The 21647-nt window shown below is 37.3% G+C and overlaps 1 protein-coding gene across 3 annotated transcripts in view; it reads right to left on the reverse strand.

Moving 5' to 3' along the window:
* arid4b (AT-rich interaction domain 4B) overlaps positions 1-21647 on the reverse strand; it is a 92608-nt gene that overhangs the window by 46498 nt on the left and 24463 nt on the right. For all 3 annotated transcript variants that reach the window (XM_079855665.1, XM_079855664.1, XM_079855663.1), the window contains exon 3: positions 3841-3951. In XM_079855665.1, the coding sequence (XP_079711791.1) occupies positions 3841-3951 (111 nt within the window). The remainder of the gene's footprint in view (positions 1-3840; positions 3952-21647) is intronic.

Genomic DNA, 21647 nt, shown 5'->3' on the forward strand with positions numbered 1-21647 from the left:
GTTCATATATGGATTTTGTATAATGTACATAAGCATACTGAAAATAAACAAGAATATGAGAAAGTCCAAAGCTGATTAACTCAGTGACGTCCATGTAATCTCACACTGCCATGACTGTGTTTAGGGTTACACATGCACTTCTCCAGCTGTGAGCAGTTTGTCGAATGAATATCATCCGTGAGACGTGTGTGTGTGTGTGTGTGTGTGTGAATGTGTCAGTGTCACAGGAGATAATAAGTCTCACACTTCAGCATGTCGCCACAGTCACGTCTGATGAAGCTCTGATTGTTCTGCAACAGGTCATTCCTGACGAACGAACCTTCAATTACACTCACTGTGTGTGTGTGTGTGTGTGTGTGTGTGTGTGTGTGTGTGCAACGGGGATATATATATATATACACACATACATAATTTTCACTATGAATATTTTAAATATATATATAAATAAACATAATAATTAATTAATTATTATTATCATTATTATTATTAATAATAATAATAATAATAAAATAAATGAAAATATAAATAAATAAAAATAATAATTTAAAAATCTTATGGTCAAAATTATTTTGAGTATTTATAAATCAACATGATTTGTAAAACATACATTTTCAAAACATCACATTATTTATGCATTTGCCAGATGCTTTTATCCAAAGTGACTTTATATAAATCACGGTATATATTTTCTCAGTTCAGTACATAAAAGCACATGCACATGACCAATGAATAAGATTGCAAGAACACAGGAACATAAAAATAAACATCCGATAAATCAGACATTGCAGAAACCAAAAGATGCCTTAATCACAGAACTAAGATAACTATAAACGTATATAAATCAGTTGACAGACAGGACATTACATCTGTTCACAGGCATAAACACACAGACAGCGAGGAGATCTAATGCCCTGCTCTTATTTCTCAGACACACTTACTGTGTGAATGTAAAGACTGTTCTTTGACTAATGGATAAACACCAACCGAGAAAGAGAGAGACAGAACAAACAGACACACTGCTGTGAAGAGAGAGAGAGAGAGAGAGAGAGAGAGAGAGAGAGAGAGAGAGAGAGAGAGAGAGAGAGAGAGAGAGAGAGAGAGAGAGAGAGAGAGAGAGAGAGAGAGAGAGAGAGAGAGAGAGAGACGCAATGATGTCATCAGTAGTACAACAACAGGAATATGATTACAAGCTTGAACAAGGTTTCTGCTTGGCGAGGAGCAGCTAATCACATCTCAATTACAAAACATCAGAGAGCCATCAGGAGAAAAACATGAGGGCAGAGACAAGACAGAAAGAGAAAGTCTGATGAGAGAAAGGAGGAAAAGGAGCAGAATATTTCATTAGGAATGAAAACTCAATTTGCTCTCCAACTTCAAAACATTTCACAACAATGTAAGTCCAATAACGACGACACACAAATGCATCAAAATGAGGCTTGTTTAATTCTTGACGGTCTGCTTGTTTTATTACTTGATGAATCTGTGTTTTTGAATGAATCTCTTGAATGAATGATTCAATGACATGCATGCAATATATATATATATTTTTTACATTTGTCACCACCTACTGGTGTAACGACGTAACTGACACAATCTACATATGTAACATTAAGTTACATTCAAAGGGTGATTTTCTTTATTTACGCGACCATAGACATCAGGTTATCTGATCTATAAACTTCTTATTTATAGACTTCTGTGATCATTTGAATGATTATAACAGAAATAATGATACTGTGTGGTTGAAAACACTGAAGTTTTAATACAAACTATACATGTGTTTAATACCTATACATGACAACTGCTCTCTCTAGGTCAGATTTGAATGTTTGCACTCGACAGTGCGTGAGAGAGACCGAGTGTGTCTGCGCGCGAGAGAGACCGAGTGTGTCCGAGCATTAGTAAATAGGTAGTAATATATAATTACTATATAAGAGCCATGGAAGTTCGATTAATGGACTCCAATAATCAGTACTACAATTATTGTTTTGAACTTTTGTTTAATAAATAGAAATAATTCGAGCACATAAACTTTCATATGGAGGATTAAATAAGATTGAATTTATGCAGTAAGATTTCATAACTAATCACTGACACTGTACCACAACCATGTTTTACGTTTCTTAAGCGTCAAATAACAATGACTCTGACTTTTATTCTCCGACATTGGGATGTTGTCAGTGTAAGTCATGGTACCACGAGAGCTGTGCGGAGGATAATGGCATCTGTGAGGAAGATGGTTATATCTGCAAAGACTGCCTTTGAAGAGAATGCAGCAAAATATCTAACTGGCCTGACTAGGCGATGTGACGGTATATTTTGCATTGCAATGCAAAGTGTCTGAACAAAGGAAGTGAGAGAGAGTGAGTGCGTGGTGTGTCTGCGTGTGTGTGTGTGTGTGTGTCTGAGTGTGAGAGTTTGTGAGTGTGTGCGCGTCTGTGAGTGTAGTCTAGAACAAGTTCTGACATTCAAATAAACCCTGTTAAAGGAGAACTCCGGTCAATTTTAACATTGAGCTCATTTTTTTGTACATTTGGAGTGCTGTCAGTACAGAGAACAACGACAAAAATCGGTGTTGCCTACACCGTGTTATCCTCTTTTTAAAATTTGCACCCTGTTGACTTCAATGGGGCAAGTTTTAAACCTGCTTTTAGCCTCTTAACATCCTTGATGTGTCATTACAAGTGCACAGGTCATGTGAGTGATTCCTTCTGAGTGAACACGGGTGAATCTGACTGCAGTAGATGTGAAAGATATTAATAAAAGTGATGTTATTTCAGCCAGCGCACATACCTGTATTTACATCCTGTTTTCGGCTGAAGTCCACAGTAGTTGATTGTCGAGTTCACGCGCATAGGTTTAGTACGTACGATCATGCGCCAATCGACTACTGTGGACTTCAGCCGAAAACAGGATGTAAATACAGGTATGTGCGCTGGCTGAAATAACATCACTTTTATTCATATCTTTCACATCTACTGCAGTCAGACTCACTCGTGTTCACTCCGAAGGAATCACTCACATGGCTGTGCACTTGTAATGACACATCAAGGATGTTAAGAGGCTAAAAGCAGGTTTAAAACTTGCCCCATTGAAGTCAACAGGGTGCAAATTTTAAAAAGAGGATAACACGGTGTAGGCAACACCGATTTTTGTCGTTGTTCTCTGTATTGACAGCACTCCAAATTTACAAAAAAATGAGCTCAATGTTAAAATTGACCGGAGTTCTCCTTTAAGTTTTCTGATTTGTATTTTTCTTTATTTTTTTATAAATTATTTATAAAGGTCCCTTTAAACACAAATATACATCTTTTTGTGCACTTTATTTTAAAAAAGCCTATATATTTGGCAGATGTTAAGCATTCATGTGTATGTTTTTTGTTTCATTACTTTAACAGCTCAGGGATGTTCAAGAAGCGACCTGTTTGTGCACTTTCTGAAGATTTTTTGCACTGTGAATTTGCACTGTCAGTTCTGTTTTTGAACAAAGGGTTGGAAATGAATGCTTTTTTTTTTTAATCCGATTAATCGAAAAAAATTATCAACAGATTAATCGATTATTAAAATAATCGTTAGTTGCAGCCCTTAAGTCTATTTCAACATTAGACCAGCATTTCTCTCTTTCAATAATAGGGATGAACAATACATCAGTTAACAAACAAAATACAGATGCCTCTTATTATCTTTATTTACGTTACATTCACTTTTTGATGATCGTACGATCAAACTCACCTCAAATTTGCATAATAGTCTTTTCTAATCAATGATCATCCATGCATTCAAAATATATATTCAAGTGATCTCTGCTGCTTTGGTTCATCTTATGATTCAGTGGCTCACCTTTGCCTTGACGAGTCTCTTGGCGGTCTTGATCTTGGCCTCACAGAACGCCCCTCTGTATTTGGCACTCACGTCAGTGCCAACGGTCAGGTAAGGGGGCTCCTCCAGTGTCTGAACAACAACAAACACAAGAAACACACGTCAGTTTCACTGGACATTAATGACGTTTTTGGTGGCGTAAGTGAGGAAAAATCAAGTCCCTACACAACAGGTTCTTGTTAGGCACTTCATATTTTCCATTCCCATCATGGGATCATTTTATGGATTTAGTTTTAATTAGTTAATTTGGTTCATTAATTTATAATTTTAATCAAATTTTATTAATTAAACAGCTTGTAAACATATTTTATCAATAGGAAATATAAGTAGGGATGCACTGATATAAAAATTTTGGCTGATACCGATAACCGATAATTCTTTATATTTGAAAGCCGATAATCGATATATTGGCCGATAAATCTAAATCCAAATTTTTATATAATTTTAGAGAGCCTGATTACAAAAACAAAAGTCTCACCAATTAAAAGCCATGTCCCAAGCACACAATTATAATGTTCTCATTATCATTTTATGTAGCCTATATGACAGCGCATGTTGCACTTAACCGTATTTTCCTTTTTGAAATGTGATTACAATCATATTTCAAGCAATTCAAGACCATCATGGAAAACAGTGCACATCTGAAGCGTCTCAGCTGGAAAGCAAAGAAAGTAGTCCATTATTTATCGGCTTTAAAATGTCGGCCAAATTTGATATCGTGCATCCCTACATTTAAGACATTACTCCTCTTTGGCAGAAAGGGTTGTTTGAAATTGAGTCAAGAACCCTAAAGTTCTATTTAAAACAACATCTTCTAGTGTTTATTCTAAAGCTTGGAATATCAGACATAAATAGAAATGACTGAAATGTGTGTTAAATCATCTTCATACCAGTCAACAAACTGAACGAGCGAAAAACAGGTGCATGACTCCATTCACTTTACATAATAAAACAGCGCATGTTGGATACCAAACATGATGATGTATACCAAACATGATGATGTATACCGCAGTAAACCTCTCTGAAACTGAAATGCTTCTAGGAGACAAACGATTACAACCGGTAAAATGAGACAAGTAAGAAAAATTAAGCTTTAAGCAAGTACTGATGGTGTAATGATGTCTGAATATGGAATATGAAAACTCTTTGGCATTAAAATGCATCACTATCAAGAGCATTAGACAATTAATCTAAAACCATCAAAAAAGCTTTAGATTTTTTACAATATTTCTGAAGAAAATAAGAAATGCTGTGGTGTTGTGGGTGGTTACTTTAAAAGAATCCATCTTCAAGTCTTGTCTCCAGATAAACACAATAGAGATGTCACAGAACTAAACATTTTTGTAGTTGACACCAATTTAAGTAGGGCTGCACTATTAATTGCAATTAACTTTTCTCTTTCTCTAGGTTTCATTTCGATTAATCATGCAGCCCTAAATTTAATTGAAATTTCTCACTTTTTAATGCTAAATTTTGTACAAAAGCAAAAACCTATAATCCTACTGAACACACCTTAAGTTAAATAGTAACAACATACTACATTTATAAAAACACACACACACACGGGGTAAAAAAAAAAAAAAAAAAAAAACTCGATGCATTGCGATTCTCTCTCCAACAATTCTGAATCGATTCTGAATTCGACTTCAACATTAACTAATACATTATTAAAATTAAAAGTTGTATATGTTGTATTCAGGTATTTAGGTGAACATTCAGAAAGTAAAAACATCTTTCTTTTTTTCTTCACGAAATTGGTAAACTAAAAACAGTGTATGTAAACATACAGATGTCGTATTTATAGTAGACTTTTGCCATCCATTTGAATCACCAAATCAACTTTAATGAATTCAATTAACCTGAGTAAATGAAAGTTACTCACAGATTGCACCATGCAGTTAAGGCCGCATGTATTTTGTTGTACTGAGAAAAATAATTGAAGACTTGAAGACATTAATCTCCATGTGAACACACCATTAACGCTCCAGTTATGGCGGTATCTCTCTCATAATCTGTGATTAAAGTATAATTGAACCTTACATGCACTGCACTGACAGCCGGCCAGCACATTTCAGCTCTGAGCTTACATTACGCTTCATTCTTTATTTATCTTAAGATGACAGTAAGAGCAGGAATAGCATGTGTAGGTGGATCGGCTCTGTGTTCCGGACCCTGACGACCCGTCTCTCTCGTTTGAAGAGTCGAACAGGCCGAGAGATAACCGACCCACCCACCCACTCACATAACATCTTAACCAACACAGACACGAGGGTTCCCAAGGCTACTGATTGTGTCTTTAGACCTCCAGACACCCACAAGAACATGACGTGGAGACTTCACAGCTTAAACCAGCCAGTCGGACCACGGCTAAAAGCTCCAGGTTTCTTCATAACCAGAAGAATTAGAGATTAGTCATCGGGATGATTGGTTTCTGCAAACAACAGCCAGTTGTTCCTTCACAATCTGGACTTTTCTTGAGAGCATAGATTACATTTTTAACCAAAGACTCAAAGAACCTTAATCATGGACAAACATCAGAATGAGCTACGCTTATAACACAATTTTCAAAATTGCTAGAAAATGTATTGCTAGTAAATCCCAATCCCAATCATAAAGAAACTGCTTTTTTGTTTGTTTGACAGTGTATTTTAAATGAGCAAATGTGAGCGCTTTTTCTTTACCATACTGTAGTTTTTCCAGGAACCCCTCAATAATTGGTTGGTACCACTTTCAATTTAAAGGTTTACAAGGTTCTATTAACATTAGTTAACCACATTAGATAACATGAACTAACAATGAAATATACTTGTATGCTAACCCTAACACATTATGAAAATCAAAAGTTCTATCTGTTAACACTATTTAAATGGACCTGAGCTAACAACGACAGTTTTTTTTAAATCGACTAATGTTAAAGGCAATGTAACTATGTTACTTATGTGACAAAAAAGAAGCCTTCTTCCAAAACGTGTTTTGTCCTACCCTGATTCACCACAGTAAGCCTATTAGAAGTGTTTATATTTGAGACCTGACAGGATTGTTTTGGCGGGAAATTGCATCATGTGTCACTCGCCCGTGTGAGTCTAGTCATATCTGTAAATAGAGTAAAGTTGCTCCGGCTACTTTGACACATGTCTGGTGTGGGAGTGTGTGTGTGTGGGGGGGGGGGAGTGGCAGGGGTTAGTTGTCACAACGAGCGAGAAAGATTGACATGGAGCCGCTAAGGCCCAATCCCAATTCTATTTTATACCCCTTACCCTTGCCCCTTGAAACAGAGTGGCAAGGCGTAGGGGTGAAAATATTCCCCTAAGAAATGGGACACCACTACTACACCGTTACACGTCATTATACGTCGTTGCTAGCGCCTACGTCACAGGAGATGCGCCAATGTTTATCACAAACTTCCAAGATGCCGTCGTCAGCTGTAGTCTTGCGTGAGTTACAGCTATTTTTTTGCATTTTTCTTCTGAAGTTCACAGAAAACAACGGAGATGACGATATCTTCGACGCCTAATGCTGCGTTCACACCAAACGCGAATAGAGCGTCTGGCGCGAGTGACTTCAATGTTAAGACGCGTTTACGCGCGTCTGGAGGTCTTGCGGCGCGAATGAGGCGTTTAGCGCGGCGCGTTACACGCGTCATATTGTTAACGAACTTTAGCGATTTTTTTGCAAACGTTTCTTTGAAGAACATGACCGTAAATATGAACACAAGATTGAATGTGACAAAGAAAATGATTATTGGCAGTCATGTTGCCTCTGTAGCCGGTGTATGCAGGTACATTTCTCATACCCCTTCGTTTGAAGTGTGGTCCCGAAAAATCTTCGTTTCAAGGGCTATCTGGCCCTTCCCCTTCCCCCTACCCCTCCAACCAAAAGAGAATCGAGACAACCCTACCCCTTCACGGGAACGTGCAAAACGGAGGGGTAGGGGCAAGGGGTGAATTGGGATTGAGCCTAAATCTCCGGGGAATCAAACGCTGACCGGAGGAGAATCTGCAGGCAAAAACATAATGCGAAAGAGCTCGTAATAAAACAAGAATCAACATTAGTTTGGCTTTTCGGAGACGGGCGAGAACTGAAGAATTTGAAATATTGTAAAAGTGACGCGGAGATGATGGTGTTTTTGAATCGTGTTTTTTATTGAACAGATAAACACTGTAAAGCATGATCTATTGTGAAATTTCATTATGCTTGTTGCAAATTTATTTTCAAGGAAGTACCGTGTCTATTTATGGGTAAAAATACAGTATCGTCTTCACCTAGTCAGCTTGAGATCCTTTCCATCTAAACTGGCTATATCTCTTAAGTAGTGAATGTTTTATGAGCAGTGGGAGAACAATAATCATCCGCACAGAGCCGAAGCACAACCAATACAATGTCCTTCCGCAATATGCATGCAGTTTTGTTTTTTAACCATTAGAGGGCCAAAACTTACATAGCGTACCTTTAACAAAGATTAATAAATACTGGAACAAATGTATTGCTCATCCCTGGTTAATGCATTAACTAATATTAAAAACTAATAGGACCTTATTGTGAAGTGTTCAGTTATCGAATCATTGCTTAAAAAACAGAGAAGCATTAAGAATTGTTTTGTAATTGCATTGTGACTCCCTGAACTTTGTTTCACTAACTGCGACAAGATGCTCTCAGTCTTTTTGTGCAACTGAAAGCAGAGAAAGTGAACAGCGAAAACCATCATGCTAGCTCTAAAGCGTCAGGAAATTAAACACAGCTGCTACATTTAAATTTCCAGCTTAAACTAACCACTGACTGCCATATGACAAGTGCCTTAACCAACAGGCAACCACAAAAGAGCTGATGTTTCTGAGGATCACATGATGATCACCATGATTATGAACAGGAAAGCATGTTTTGTGCTGTTTAACAGATGCAAGAACGCTTAGTCAAACAATGCTGCCCTAAATGCACTGCAATGGCCATGGAAGAAAAGAAAGGAAAATCAAAAAGTACATTGGTCAATCTGCGCTGCTAACGCTATTCTTTAAATCTAGTCAATAAAACAGTTTCCTCAGCATGAAATTTGGCAAAGAAAAGCATAATGGAGAGGTCTGACTCACAGTCGACTAAAACAAGAGAAGCTTCATTGAATACCAATAACAACAAACAGAACTGTGATTTAGTAATCGTTGGCACTATACAAAGACCTTAATATGTAAATTAACAGCATCAGTACACATTACAAGGGCCCTGACGATAGCATTTCACCATATTGTTGTATAATTTTGGTAGAATTCAGTTTAAAACCCATCTGAATAAAAATGACTTAATAATAATAATAATAATAAAAAAACACACCAAGAATAAAACGACTGTATTGCAGTAATGAGAAATCTAAATTCTTTAGATTCTGGGGTGAAATGTGGCCTGAACATGGTTTAATGAGATTTGTCCACTTAAATGTGAGTTAATGACCTACTTTAATGACCCGAGAATTGAGATTGAGAAAGTTTGGTAAGGTAAGATTGATCAGAAATGTTTTAAAAACCTAATGAACTGGTCAACTGGCCACTCTAAAGGCTTTAACATATTACTGACCTCTGGTGTGGGGGTCACATCTATAAGTCACGCTCACTTTGTGGCGGCTTTATGAGTCCTTTCTGCTATAATCAATACCCTGTCGTACTATCAAACTCATCAAGTCTCACACACCCTCGTCTCATTTCTCTCTTTAACTTCACAATGTTAGCCCTGTGACCAACAAACTCAATGAAATATGCAAACATTTAGCACTTATTAGGGGTGTGCTGGTTTCAGAATTGGTGATGACGGTTATGACGCGAGTCAAATGTGACGGTTCGTAACATAACCGTCGTTGTTGCGACGTTCGTCTGTTATAGGACAACTTAGTTTGAATAAACGAGCAGACACTGATTAGCTATTTGATCGCCTAAATAAAAAAAATTAAAAAATGTATATTTGTGTAGTGTTCAATGTTGTTATCGATAGAGATACGCGGATGGGGTATTGTTTCATCCGCAACCGCATCACTAAACTCATCATCTGCACCAACGTTTTTTGACCAAATTTCAAAGCCGCACCTGCCCGCCATCCGCTGATTGTTTTGCGGTCTATGGACGATGCAATGCTCTGCTGATGCGAGCCGCAAGAAAGCCCTTGTCTGTTCTAGAAAGGATGCAGCAAAGATATTTAATGCTAATGTATGAGGCATAGGCCTACGCTGAGTTTCATTCATTTACGATGAGATGCGCTCTAGTTCACAATGCAATGCAAGTGAACGCGGCGCACCGGCGCCTCCATGTCACGGTTATTATATTGTCTTCTATATTTGCTTTTTATTTATTAAATACATGCATTATGCAATACATTGGTTGATGAAACATTTATTAAAATTAAGATACAATTTATACAAAACAAAATTCGCTTTAAAGAAAGGCTTTCTACAAAGAAAAACTTAATGAAGTTGTAAAAATCATGTCTGACGATTTACAAAACAAAACTTGCTTTGGTACTTGGCAAAGAATCAAATACAGTTGGAAACGACATAGACCATTAATGACACAGACTGTTAACAATTGTTTTTAATTAGTGTTTAAACATTCTCTATGATAAAAAATGTTTGTAAAAAATATTTTAATAACACGGTTTTGACGGTAACTGTACGTTCACACCGCCGCCGACTTGAGCTTCCAAAGTTACTGGAAGTCATTCATTTTCAATGGAAGCTGACTTCTCGCAGCTGCAAGGAGCGTCAAATCCATCGGCATCGCGTTTTGAGCGTCAATCAGAAAGTTGAAAGTAGCTCAACTTTATGGTAATGAGCTATGACGCGGTTCAGCGGCAAGCAGCGGCAAAACGCCAGCAACCAATCAGAATATAGACGTCCTTCGCGCTAGCTGATTCCAGAGAAACATACAATGTAAACTTTCGTTCCTACCAAAACATTAGTTCCGAGAAAATGGAGGAGAAGCTGATCATCGCCGTTGCTGGGTTTCCTATCGGATTAATTGCACAGTTTAACCATCATAGAGTGAAAGCAGGGCGCGCTTGACAGGGCATATATATAAGAACGAGCAGAGAGAGAGAGAGAGAGAGAGAGAGAGAGAGAGAGAGAGAGAGAGAGAGAGAGAGAGAGCGAGCGAGCCCCGGCCGCGCGCGCGCACTCACTATTATTATTAATAATAATAATAGCTAATTATTCTTTTTTTCCCGACCAAATGTGACCAAAACGGTTATAAAAATGCTGCCATTATAAAAGGTTTCTAGTGTCAATGTATTGCTTGTTTTTTCTGTTTACATTTCATGGTGTGACACTTATCTTCTCCCATGATCGAACATAGAATGCTGCTACGTCAGAGCGGCCAAAGCGTCAACAAGCTTCCCCGTACTTTTTGACAAGCGTCCTTGACAGGGCGGCCAGAGCTTCTTTGCAGCTCAAGTCAGCAGCGGTGTGAACGTACAGTTATAGAGATCTAATGACGGTGTTAACTATAACCGTCGGTCTCACGGTTATATACTAACCGTCACACCCCTAGCACTTATCCAAAAGCCAAAAGTGATTGCTCAAAATCTAGACCAGAGTGATGAATAGAGATGGAAATTGTATGTTTAATAATTCCCTTTTTATTTTACATTTCCATTAGCAATTCTTTCAGTACTTTTTACAAATGGTGTTTTAAAGGTGTTTTAACACAAACTTTTAATGACTTTTCACAGATATAAATGTACAAAGTACCTTTTAATCTGTGTAATTTCTATAAACTACATAAAAATACAAAAACAAAGATTACCACTAACATATTTTATTAATAAATTGTGCATATTAACTTTTTCCCCACCAGCGTTTCTTTAAAAAAAATAAAAAAGTTGCAAAACACCGCCAGCGTTTTTGATCATTTTCATAAAAATTCCAATGAAACATTTTATTCTAGCTTCAAGCTTTCTTTTTTTTAATCAACAATTGAATGTGGGTAAGTTTAATAAAAAAGCAACATTTGGAACAAAAAAGCAGAAAAACGTGCAAAAGCAATGCTTTTATTGCTTGTTTCTGTTTCTTTTTTGATCCGAAGATTCTGTACTCTTTCAGAAAAAGTGTAATAGCGCCACCTACCGTATAACAGTGGAATCACAAAAAGCCCCACAATTCTGTCAATGGCACAGAAAGAGTCATAACACTGGTGTTAGTGACAAAAGCTTTAAATACAACATAACACAGCAACAGGTTTTAGTTAATCTGGAGTGAAACATGGCAAATGCAGTTAAATTAATGAGTCGGAATAATTCAGTAAACGATCTGAGTGATTCAAGTGTTTTTGATTCATTAAAAAGAACCAAATGATCATTCATTTGGGGTTCGATCTACACTGATCACTATACCTTTCGTGTTACAGATTTAGTAGCAGTGTTCGACTGAATGGACTGAGTATTTTACTGTTTTAGTGTGGTGTTCAGTAGTAAAATTAACAATTTAGAAGAATAAATGGAACTGAACGGCATGCATTTTGGAAACGGTTCTGAATAAGAATAATTCTGTAACTGTTCAGACTGATTCAAGTTTTCTTGATTCACTAAAAATAAGTAAATGATTCATAAGAATCAATCATTTGAGGTTTGGAATACACTGATCGCTATATGTTTCATGTAATAGATCCAGTAGCAGTGTTGGAATGAATCGTATTTTAGTATGGTGTTCGGTACTAAAATTCACGATTGAGGATCATTAATGAAACTAATGAACGGCATGAAAACCACTTCGATCTGTATTGTTCTGATTTAGGATAGCTGAGATTTGCCATTTTGTCCATTTGTGAACAATTTTCTTCTGTACAATGAAATCTATTTTTTAATTAATTTTCAGTAAGCATGAATAAACCAGCTGATAGTACATTAAACATGCAATTTCCTCAACACGTATGCCACATTTCACTTCGGTTAAGGTTCCCGGCTAGATGGTCACAAGCTCTCTCAGTCTCCAGAAGGAACGTGGCGCTGCCAAAGAGTGAAGTACCCAGCATGCTCTGCTCCGCTGCCCATCCTGTGGCTCTCAGCCTGACGGGGCATCAGCAGACACGCCACAGATGTTCATTAACATCACACAAACAGCCCTGACAATCTGCTCTTAGATGACTGCCATCAGTCCTCCTCACGCGCTCCAGAGAAACAGAGAAACAACAGTCAGCGCTACGGACGCCGTCACTCTCCAGCGAAGCAAGACATACTGACAGAAAACAGCCACAAAACACTCTGAGAACAGAAATCACTCCCAAATTTAAAGGTGAAGAGTGTTATTTCCATACTGGGCACAGTGTGTGAATTATCTATATGCATGAAATACCCAGATGACCTATTAACAAGTGCCAAAACGTGCAACCAGAGCACACTGTGTGCAATCGTGCATCCCACAATGCAATGTGCTCAACATGACTTTCCATTTATAAACAATGAAGCTATTTTAATGATACTTGTTTAAATGTTCATTTGCATAATGCATACTGCGTATGATGCAAACTAGTACCATTATAGCACTACTACTTTTTAAAAACAGCAAACTAGTATTCCATTCAATAAATGGAAATAAAACAGATTATAAAGTGCATATTTTATGTTTTTCAGTCTTTCATCTGTTGTTCTTAATAAAGGATGGTGAGAGATACTCAGCCTTAGAAACCCATTTCAGCAAATTCGGACACAGATGGTGACCAACTGGAGATGTGCGAGATCTGAAGGTCAGGAAGCCTCGAGCAAACACACTTATTACTCTTGGCTTCATATATTCAGAGCCCGTAAGGTGTTTTCAGCTCATGCGTGATCAGAGCGACCCTCAACTTCAAGAAGAGTTTCTTTCAGCAGATTAACTTTCAAAAAATCCTCTGAATCCCCTTTAGTGAGGCATGCAGATAAAATGCATGGAGTTGAGCATCCAAATCTGTGTTTTTATGGGTATAATAATCTGCGGAGTTCATGAGCGTTACCATAGGCTTTCGGTTTACAGCCTATAATCACTTCAAAAGGGGAACATGAACATAAAGGGATAGTTCACCCAAACTATCATTTCTTTTATATTTTTAAACACACAAAAAAAGAAAGACACCATGACAGTACTCGATTAGACTTGCGTGCTATATTCTTCTGAAGTCATACAGCCATACAATAAATTTGTGTGAAGAATATAGTGCACAAGTAATTTAGACTACTGTTTTTTTGTGCGTGTCCTTTTTGAGGCTTAACAGATCAGTGACTATGACCTGTTGTTTTACGGAAACAGATGCACAAAGTTTCTTAAAAGCAGCATGTGGGTTTGGAATAGCATGATGGTAAGAAAATGAAGACAATTTTCATTTCTGTATGAACTCTTCCTTCAATATTTTAACATATTTCACTGTCAAAAGGTTGTAAGAACCCTGAAATGAATCATTTAAAAACGTTTGACTATTTCTGCCACAATACCGTGGTTACAGTTAGCGTTATACATTAAATCCATGGTGAATGTTGGTGATTTGTGAACTGAAAAGCCTAATATAACTTTCATGGCACAATGTTTCTGGTTTTCCACGTCAGCGCTGTTTGATCTGCTCTGGTTTATAACAGAGATTTAAGCACAGAATTTGTATGCTTCTCACTAGATCTTGCAGCAATGTTATTAATACTGTGTTTCTCTTATATGAAACAGAAATGGCAGCTCTTCTTAGTTTGGCAACTTGGTTGTGGCTCCAGTGCGACCTCTAAAACAATTTAGTCGCACCAGCAGGAAAAAAGGTTGTAAAATGTGATCATTTGGTCGCAATATGGAGCCCTGAAATTCTTTATAAACAAACTATCAATCGTTTTGTGAGAACATCACATTCAAACTACAGCAGTCAACATTTGAAGTGGATCAAAAAAAGTTCATCAAAGTTGTCCCTTTAAGAACGGGTATTGTTCAAAATGCATGTATAACTTTGATGAAAGGTTTTGATCCACTTCAAATGTTGACAGCTGAAACCAAATTTAACCACTTTAATACACTGCATTAGGTCATTTCCTACCACACCAACACATCTGGCTGTGAAACATAAACCCTAAATAAATTCAGAGGAGGCACTGCAATGGTGGAAATGTGTCAACCAGTAGTTATCAGTAGCTGGAATGCAACATAGGATAACGTGTCCCAAACAAAATAAGAAAGAACTTCTGTTAAGGAATTTGTTAGGCAAAATGTGAAGCGGAGTTTAGTTGTTTACAACTTGTCACATTAACAGAGAATTTATGTGCCCTCATAGCGATGCATTTATCAGCTATTCCAGAACTAATGTTCCAATCAGAATGTTATGTCAGAACTATCCGTATTACTATATTATCTTTACTTTTCAATGGAGATGCATGAATACTGTAGCTTTGAAGGATTGCATTCAATGTGACGCGTCTGAAACGATGAGCGTCATGGTGGAAGCTCTTTAGGTAAGATGTGTGACTTTATTCATGGCAATTAGTCAATAGTGGCAGATGAAGTCAGTGGAAGAGGGAGTCGCAGGCACTTCTTTCCAACATAAACACCTCATTAGTTCGCAGAGCCTCCTCGCCTGGGAACGACGCGGCTGCAGAATGTTTACATGACCATCCCTTGGCAATACGAGACTGTGTTGGAATCTGTTCGGCTGTGGTTTCCCGAACCCCTCCCTTGCCTTTTCACACTGCAAAATTGAGGATTGATATTAAGACATGAGGAAAAGTTTGGGTTTGGCAAGATCTTCAAGACCAAAGTAAACCAAAAGAGTGATGGATCTACTCTGTTCTGCTACAACAGGGTTGGATTGGTCTGGAATAAAATTTAAGACGACACACAACCTCAACACACAAAACGCTTCTCCTGACTCGACCTATTTTCCTCAATGCCTTGATGTTTTTGAGTGCTTTGGCAAGATATGACTGTAATTTCTTACCATAACCCATCAAAAAATAAACTATAACAAAGAGTTACTGACTCATTTCCTTCAATTCAATTGAGATGAAACAAATACAAAAGAAAGGACGGCACTCGAAAGTACTGTGACGTGAAACAGCTTCTCTGAACCTCCAAATAAACTGACCTCTCAAAACAGAAATCAGATTAGGATGTTGGTAATGACAGACTGATATATCCAGTGATTCTAGTCTCTAGACTTCTTTAAATTAAGTATATGGCCTTTATTTTATTTTATTTTACCTCTTTCAGCATCTGCCATGCACAAAGACTGATGGCTTAACTCTTTCCCTGCCAGTGTTTCAAAAAAAGTTGCCAGCCAGCGGCAGAATTTGATCATTTTCACAAAACTTTTATGGCCCCCAGAATATTTTGTTGTATGAATATCTGAACATGCAATTTATCAAAAGAAAGATTAAAAAAAAAAAAAAAAAAATTCATGCATTCTTTTTTTCATTAACACCTGAATGAGGGTTAGTTAGTTTCATTAAAAAAAGTAATGAAATATTATAATAATAAATAATTGAAATATAAATTAAATAATAAAGCGCACTTTCTCTCCTCCACTATACCACACAATATGCTGTATGATTTGAAGTAGAATTTATGTCCATAGCACAAACAGTGCAAGACGCTTAGGATTTGGTCTTGTTCAAATCATTAACTCTCAGAATAACAAAACTAACGATGCAATACATTACATGCAAGATCCTAATGTAGTGTGTCACAGCGAGATCCCAATACCCAAAAAGATACTATAAATTAATACGTCAACAAAATGAAACAAGGATTTGGAATCTGGCTCAATCCAATGTTCATATTTCTGTTCTGGGAGTGTATGCAAATCAGTGCATATTTAGTCAATCAATGCCTAATTTGCATTTTTAAACATAACATTTGAGAAAACTCGTCTGGTCTTGATGTAATGTGATTAATCAACTGGGGAAGAGCGGTGATATACCTATCAGGTTTCACCTGGGATGAAAAAAGAGGTTTTCAATGCAGCAATTTCAATTGGCTTTGCTCTCAACAACAACATCAGCACCGTCATACTTTCATGAGTCACGCCTTTGCAGAGCGAGCATGCATTACTCTACAATAGCTAACAAAGAACGGCACTCATGTGTTTTCTGGAAAGCGCAGCCAGACTCGCCTCAAAGGCAGGAGAGTGCGATTCCTCAACGGAGCGATTTGCATTGGGCTGTAGGAACTTTGGCCAGCAGGGTAATGACTTCAAAATCCTGCACTGCATTGCCAACATTATTACAAACTCCAATGGAGTGAAGGTTATATAACCCGCGCTGAAACACCAGAAAAGCTATTGCAATATTGGCGACTTTATGCAAGGGGGAAAACAGTTCCTCACGTTGGCTGTTTTACAGCTTCTCGATTCACCTACCTCTGCTGAGGTGGAAAATTCTCCCCTGCCGTCCATCGCCTGATTAAACACACGTGTTTCGGTCGGCCAGAGTAGAACGAGCGCGTTAAACTGATCTTTCCTGTAGCAGGTCAACAATGACAGAGTGAAGAGATACTACTAAATTAAAGACACCCAATACACCAACATTATATAATGTAGTGGACAATTAGCCCAAAAAATAAAGAAATAAATCTGTCCATAATGATAATCACATGTGAATTAATAATATTACTGGCTGTTTTTTTTAAAGGGAATTGTAAAAATCTTTTAAAGGTCCCGTATTATGCCCCTTTTCACAAGATGTAAAATAAGTCTCTGATGTCCCCAGAGTGTGAATGTGAAGTTTCAGCTCAAAATACCCCACAGATCATTTACAGCATGTTTAAATTGTCATTTTTTGGGGCTCAGAAAAACGCGCTGTTTTAGTGTGTGCCCTTTAAATGCAAATAAGTTGCTGCTGGACGACACAGGGGGCGGAGCTTCATGAGCTCGCGCTCAGTCTCTCAGGACAATTTCATCTCACGGAATGATGATAATATCAGAAACTCTCAGTAACGGTGTTCATTTCGAGTCGGACAATAATGCCTACAGAGTCAGAGTGCTGTATAGAGATGAAACAGGTATAGTTTAGTAGTTTAATTACGGTTATTATAACGTATTTGTCATCTGCTTGTATGTATCCATTATTTATTAATAGCCTACAAGTCTGCTGTCTGAATGATGATCAAACATATACTGATGAGTTTAATAAAGTTTATTGTACATCACACAAAAGATGAAGCGTCAGTTTTACTTCAGAAAATCACCGTAAGAGCTGAGTAAACACAGTAAGTTATTAGAAGTGTGCAAGTAGCCAGTAGAGTTGAGGGAGCATTCCTGTGGGCGGAGGTTAGTCAAAAAACGGTTATAGTGACGTCATTAAAGAAGGAAGTAGAGGGATGTAGTCCAAACAAGCCGTTCGATGTAGGCGACTTCTGTTAAATAAAATAACTCGCTTGGCATTGAACTTTGAGCTTTATAATTTTACAGATATTATTTATACTCTAACAACAACATAACACACTAACTAAAGTTTGAAACATGGGATCACGAAGAACGGGACCTTTAACAAACAAAAAATCTGCTTTTGAAGTCAAAAATAACGCCTTGTTTTTGCTCATGTGGAAAATGGCACCAACAGCAAATCAATAAATGGCACCAAAATATAAAAAAATGTATTCTATAATATAGAATGCACCTTATACTCAAAGCACTATAAACATAATACATAAAAGTATTAGTAAGTAGTTAAACGTATTAAAGTCCCCCTGTGGTGAAAATCAAGTTTTTAATGTTGTTTATATGTCTATGTGGTGTTTTTAATATGCTTTAAGATAAATAATTTTGTCCCTTAAAACTCACCTTTGATCACCAAAATTACATATTTAAGCGTTTTTTTCTGTGGGAAAAAATTATTCATGCCTTAAAATATCTTGAATGTAACTCGACACCCTTGCCTCATTTAGTATACGCGGTTCTATGAATATGCAAATGAGCCCCGCCTCCACTCACTCACTCAGAGATCCACTCGTTGACGATCACACGTTGATCTGATTGGTTACAAGGTAGTTTGTGACGTCAGAAACACCAGCGATTTCAAAGCGTGTTTTTGAGACTGTCTTTGGTTCACTGCAGTTTTAAGGAGGAAATACTCAGCAATGCTGTCGACTTATGAATTTACACATGGCTTGACTTAAAGCATATTAAAAACACCACATAGACACATAAACAACATTAAAAACTTGATTTTCACCACAGGGGGACTTTAATACATAATTTAATTTATTAACAATTAGTTTAATTCAAATAGTTTAAACATATAGATTCTAGAATAAAAAAATAAAAAAACATCTGTCACTATAGCTCAGTTACTGTAGGTTTTCAACTTGAAGGTAGACTATATTAACACATAATAGGCCTTTATCACAACACAATAGAACGCCGGAAGTAGCCGCGAAGCAGTGTACAGCGTCTTCCGGTTATTGCAATCACCATGGCTGCATGTTAATTATCACTGGACTACTTCGCTCTCGCGTCTCCCAAAAGTTTCATTTTTTGTTGTTGAATGGTTTAATTAAATTGTTATAACCAATTGTTTAAAATGTAATGATTTAAGCAAACATTTCTTCAAAGGTTAAACCAAACTTTTATTTTGACGGGTTGCCGTGTAGACCTTTGAGTCTCTCTGTGTTTATGATGATAGTTTCTCTCAAATAAGGCTAAAATGCTGCTGAAGTGACTCTCAGAGCGGCTGTGTTGATGAAGTGCATTAATGTTAATACGTAAGGCTGAAAAAAATCGCGAGGGTCATGCGTGCCTCAGTGTGTGTGTGTGTGTGTGTGTGGTAAATGAAACGCGTCGGTGCCATTCATTCACAGAGACACGCAGAACATGCACGATTCCTATTTAAATAGTCTTTATGCGGTTTAATATTGACAGACACTGGTCTGACCTACTTTTCATCTAAATGTGTAACTAAGTAACCAACGGAAGTGCGAGTACACTGCTTGGCGATTTCGAACGTTCCGAAACCAGGAAATGAGATAAAGGCCTATGTGCACTGATCTTCATTTTACATTACCCAAGACCCAAGAATCAATGTTTTACCACAGGTTTACAATAAAAAGTGATACATTGATCATAATGAATTAATTTGTGTCAAAACTGCACATTAGCCACACAGAAATAGAGTGGCTTACCGTTAGGTCTATTTAAAAAAACGAAAGAGGACAGACTTATTCAGTCGCGTCTGTTTCTGTTTATTTGGTAGTTATAGGACATATTTACATCACATTTAGAAAGAATGATAATTTCTACAAATATGCCACCAAAAATACGACCTGAAGAGCTTTAGCACTCTCTCCCAGTAGCCTACAGATATTTTCAGTCAGAGAAACAGAGGAAGCTTTATTTTATGATAGTCCGTATAAAGAGACGAGACGTAGGCTACTGACAGATACAATAAAAACATGATTGTGATAGCCTTTATGATTTGTCTGATTTCTTCAAGCGTTCATGGTTAGCGTGCACAGTCTTTTGCATCGCGTATAAATATTTCTACCTTATACGGTGATCAGAATCCACATCGGATCACAAACAGAAGGCATCCAAACATGAAAGTGAGTCTTGAGGTAAATGATTTAAAAGTATTTAATGCTGATGTTAGCTGGTATATGGAATCATCCATCCATCTCCCGACTCAGATAAACTCTGCCTCTGTTCGTAACCGCTCCGCCTCTAGCCCGAGTCGGTCCGCTGTGGACCAAGGTATTCGGCGGGCCAGAAAACCCTGACCGTTGGCCCTGACGAGGCCCGATAAAGCCCTGGAAGTGACTATTGGCCACGGGTTCATCGATAGTTTGAACTACTGGTTGTATAAAGCTTAGTTACAAAATTCTGGATCTTGAATGTCCTTTTCTAAAGTCAGAATAGAAAAGAAAAGAAAAGAAAAAAACGTTGTCATGACCATGCGGGAACAGTGTTGTGCTGCTTCAATAATCCACCGTTGAGTTCGGTTAAGTCTGCCCCTGGCTTCAACATCAAACATGGCGATTAACAAGTACTCAAGGCCAGACAGCTTGCTTTGAACCACAAAATCTGTCAAATACGCCTCCCACCATCACAACCAAACATATAAAAATCTGTTCAGTTTCCATGAATCACGACCTCATCTCCCAGAGGTGGATATTACCAGCAGACGCTCTGTATCAGCGGGACGCCTCATCACATTCACTCATCAGTGTTTGATCAGCAGCGCTGGAGGGAAGGGTTAAATCACCAGGGCTGGGGGCAAAAACACCAGACAAGTGACACAAATACACCAGAGATTTAAAACACGTGGGCAGAAATTACCATTTTTATCCGTTACGTAACAACGTTTTGCTCAAATTCAGTTGCTCATGCACTATTACTCAATCATTACATTTCTAACTTGATGCCAAATAAATAACTCAGCACTCATGGATCAACAATCCTCACATATTTGTAATGAGAAGAAGCATTTAACAAAAAAAGCAGATTTAAGGGATCCCTGCGGTTTACCATCAAAATAAATGTTTGATGGATTAATGCTTGAAAATGAAGAAATTAAGACGGCTATACATTTTAGTGCTGCAATTTTACAGTTATAATGTAAAATAAATTATTATATAAATTTTCTTAATTTTCTTATTTTACAATAAAATATTACAATGGTAATTTTTTTATATCTATATTTTTATTTATTAATAATAATAATAATAATAATAATAATGTTAACAACAATTATAGCCATATTGATAGATATATATATATATATATATAATAAGTTTAAGTATAGGGATGCACCGATATAAAAATGTTGGCCGATACCAATAAGTCTTTATATTTGAGAGCCGATAACCGATA

Source organism: Squalius cephalus, assembly GCF_949319135.1.
Source record: "Squalius cephalus genome assembly, chromosome: 21".
NCBI classification, from domain to species: Eukaryota; Metazoa; Chordata; class Actinopteri; order Cypriniformes; family Leuciscidae; genus Squalius; species Squalius cephalus.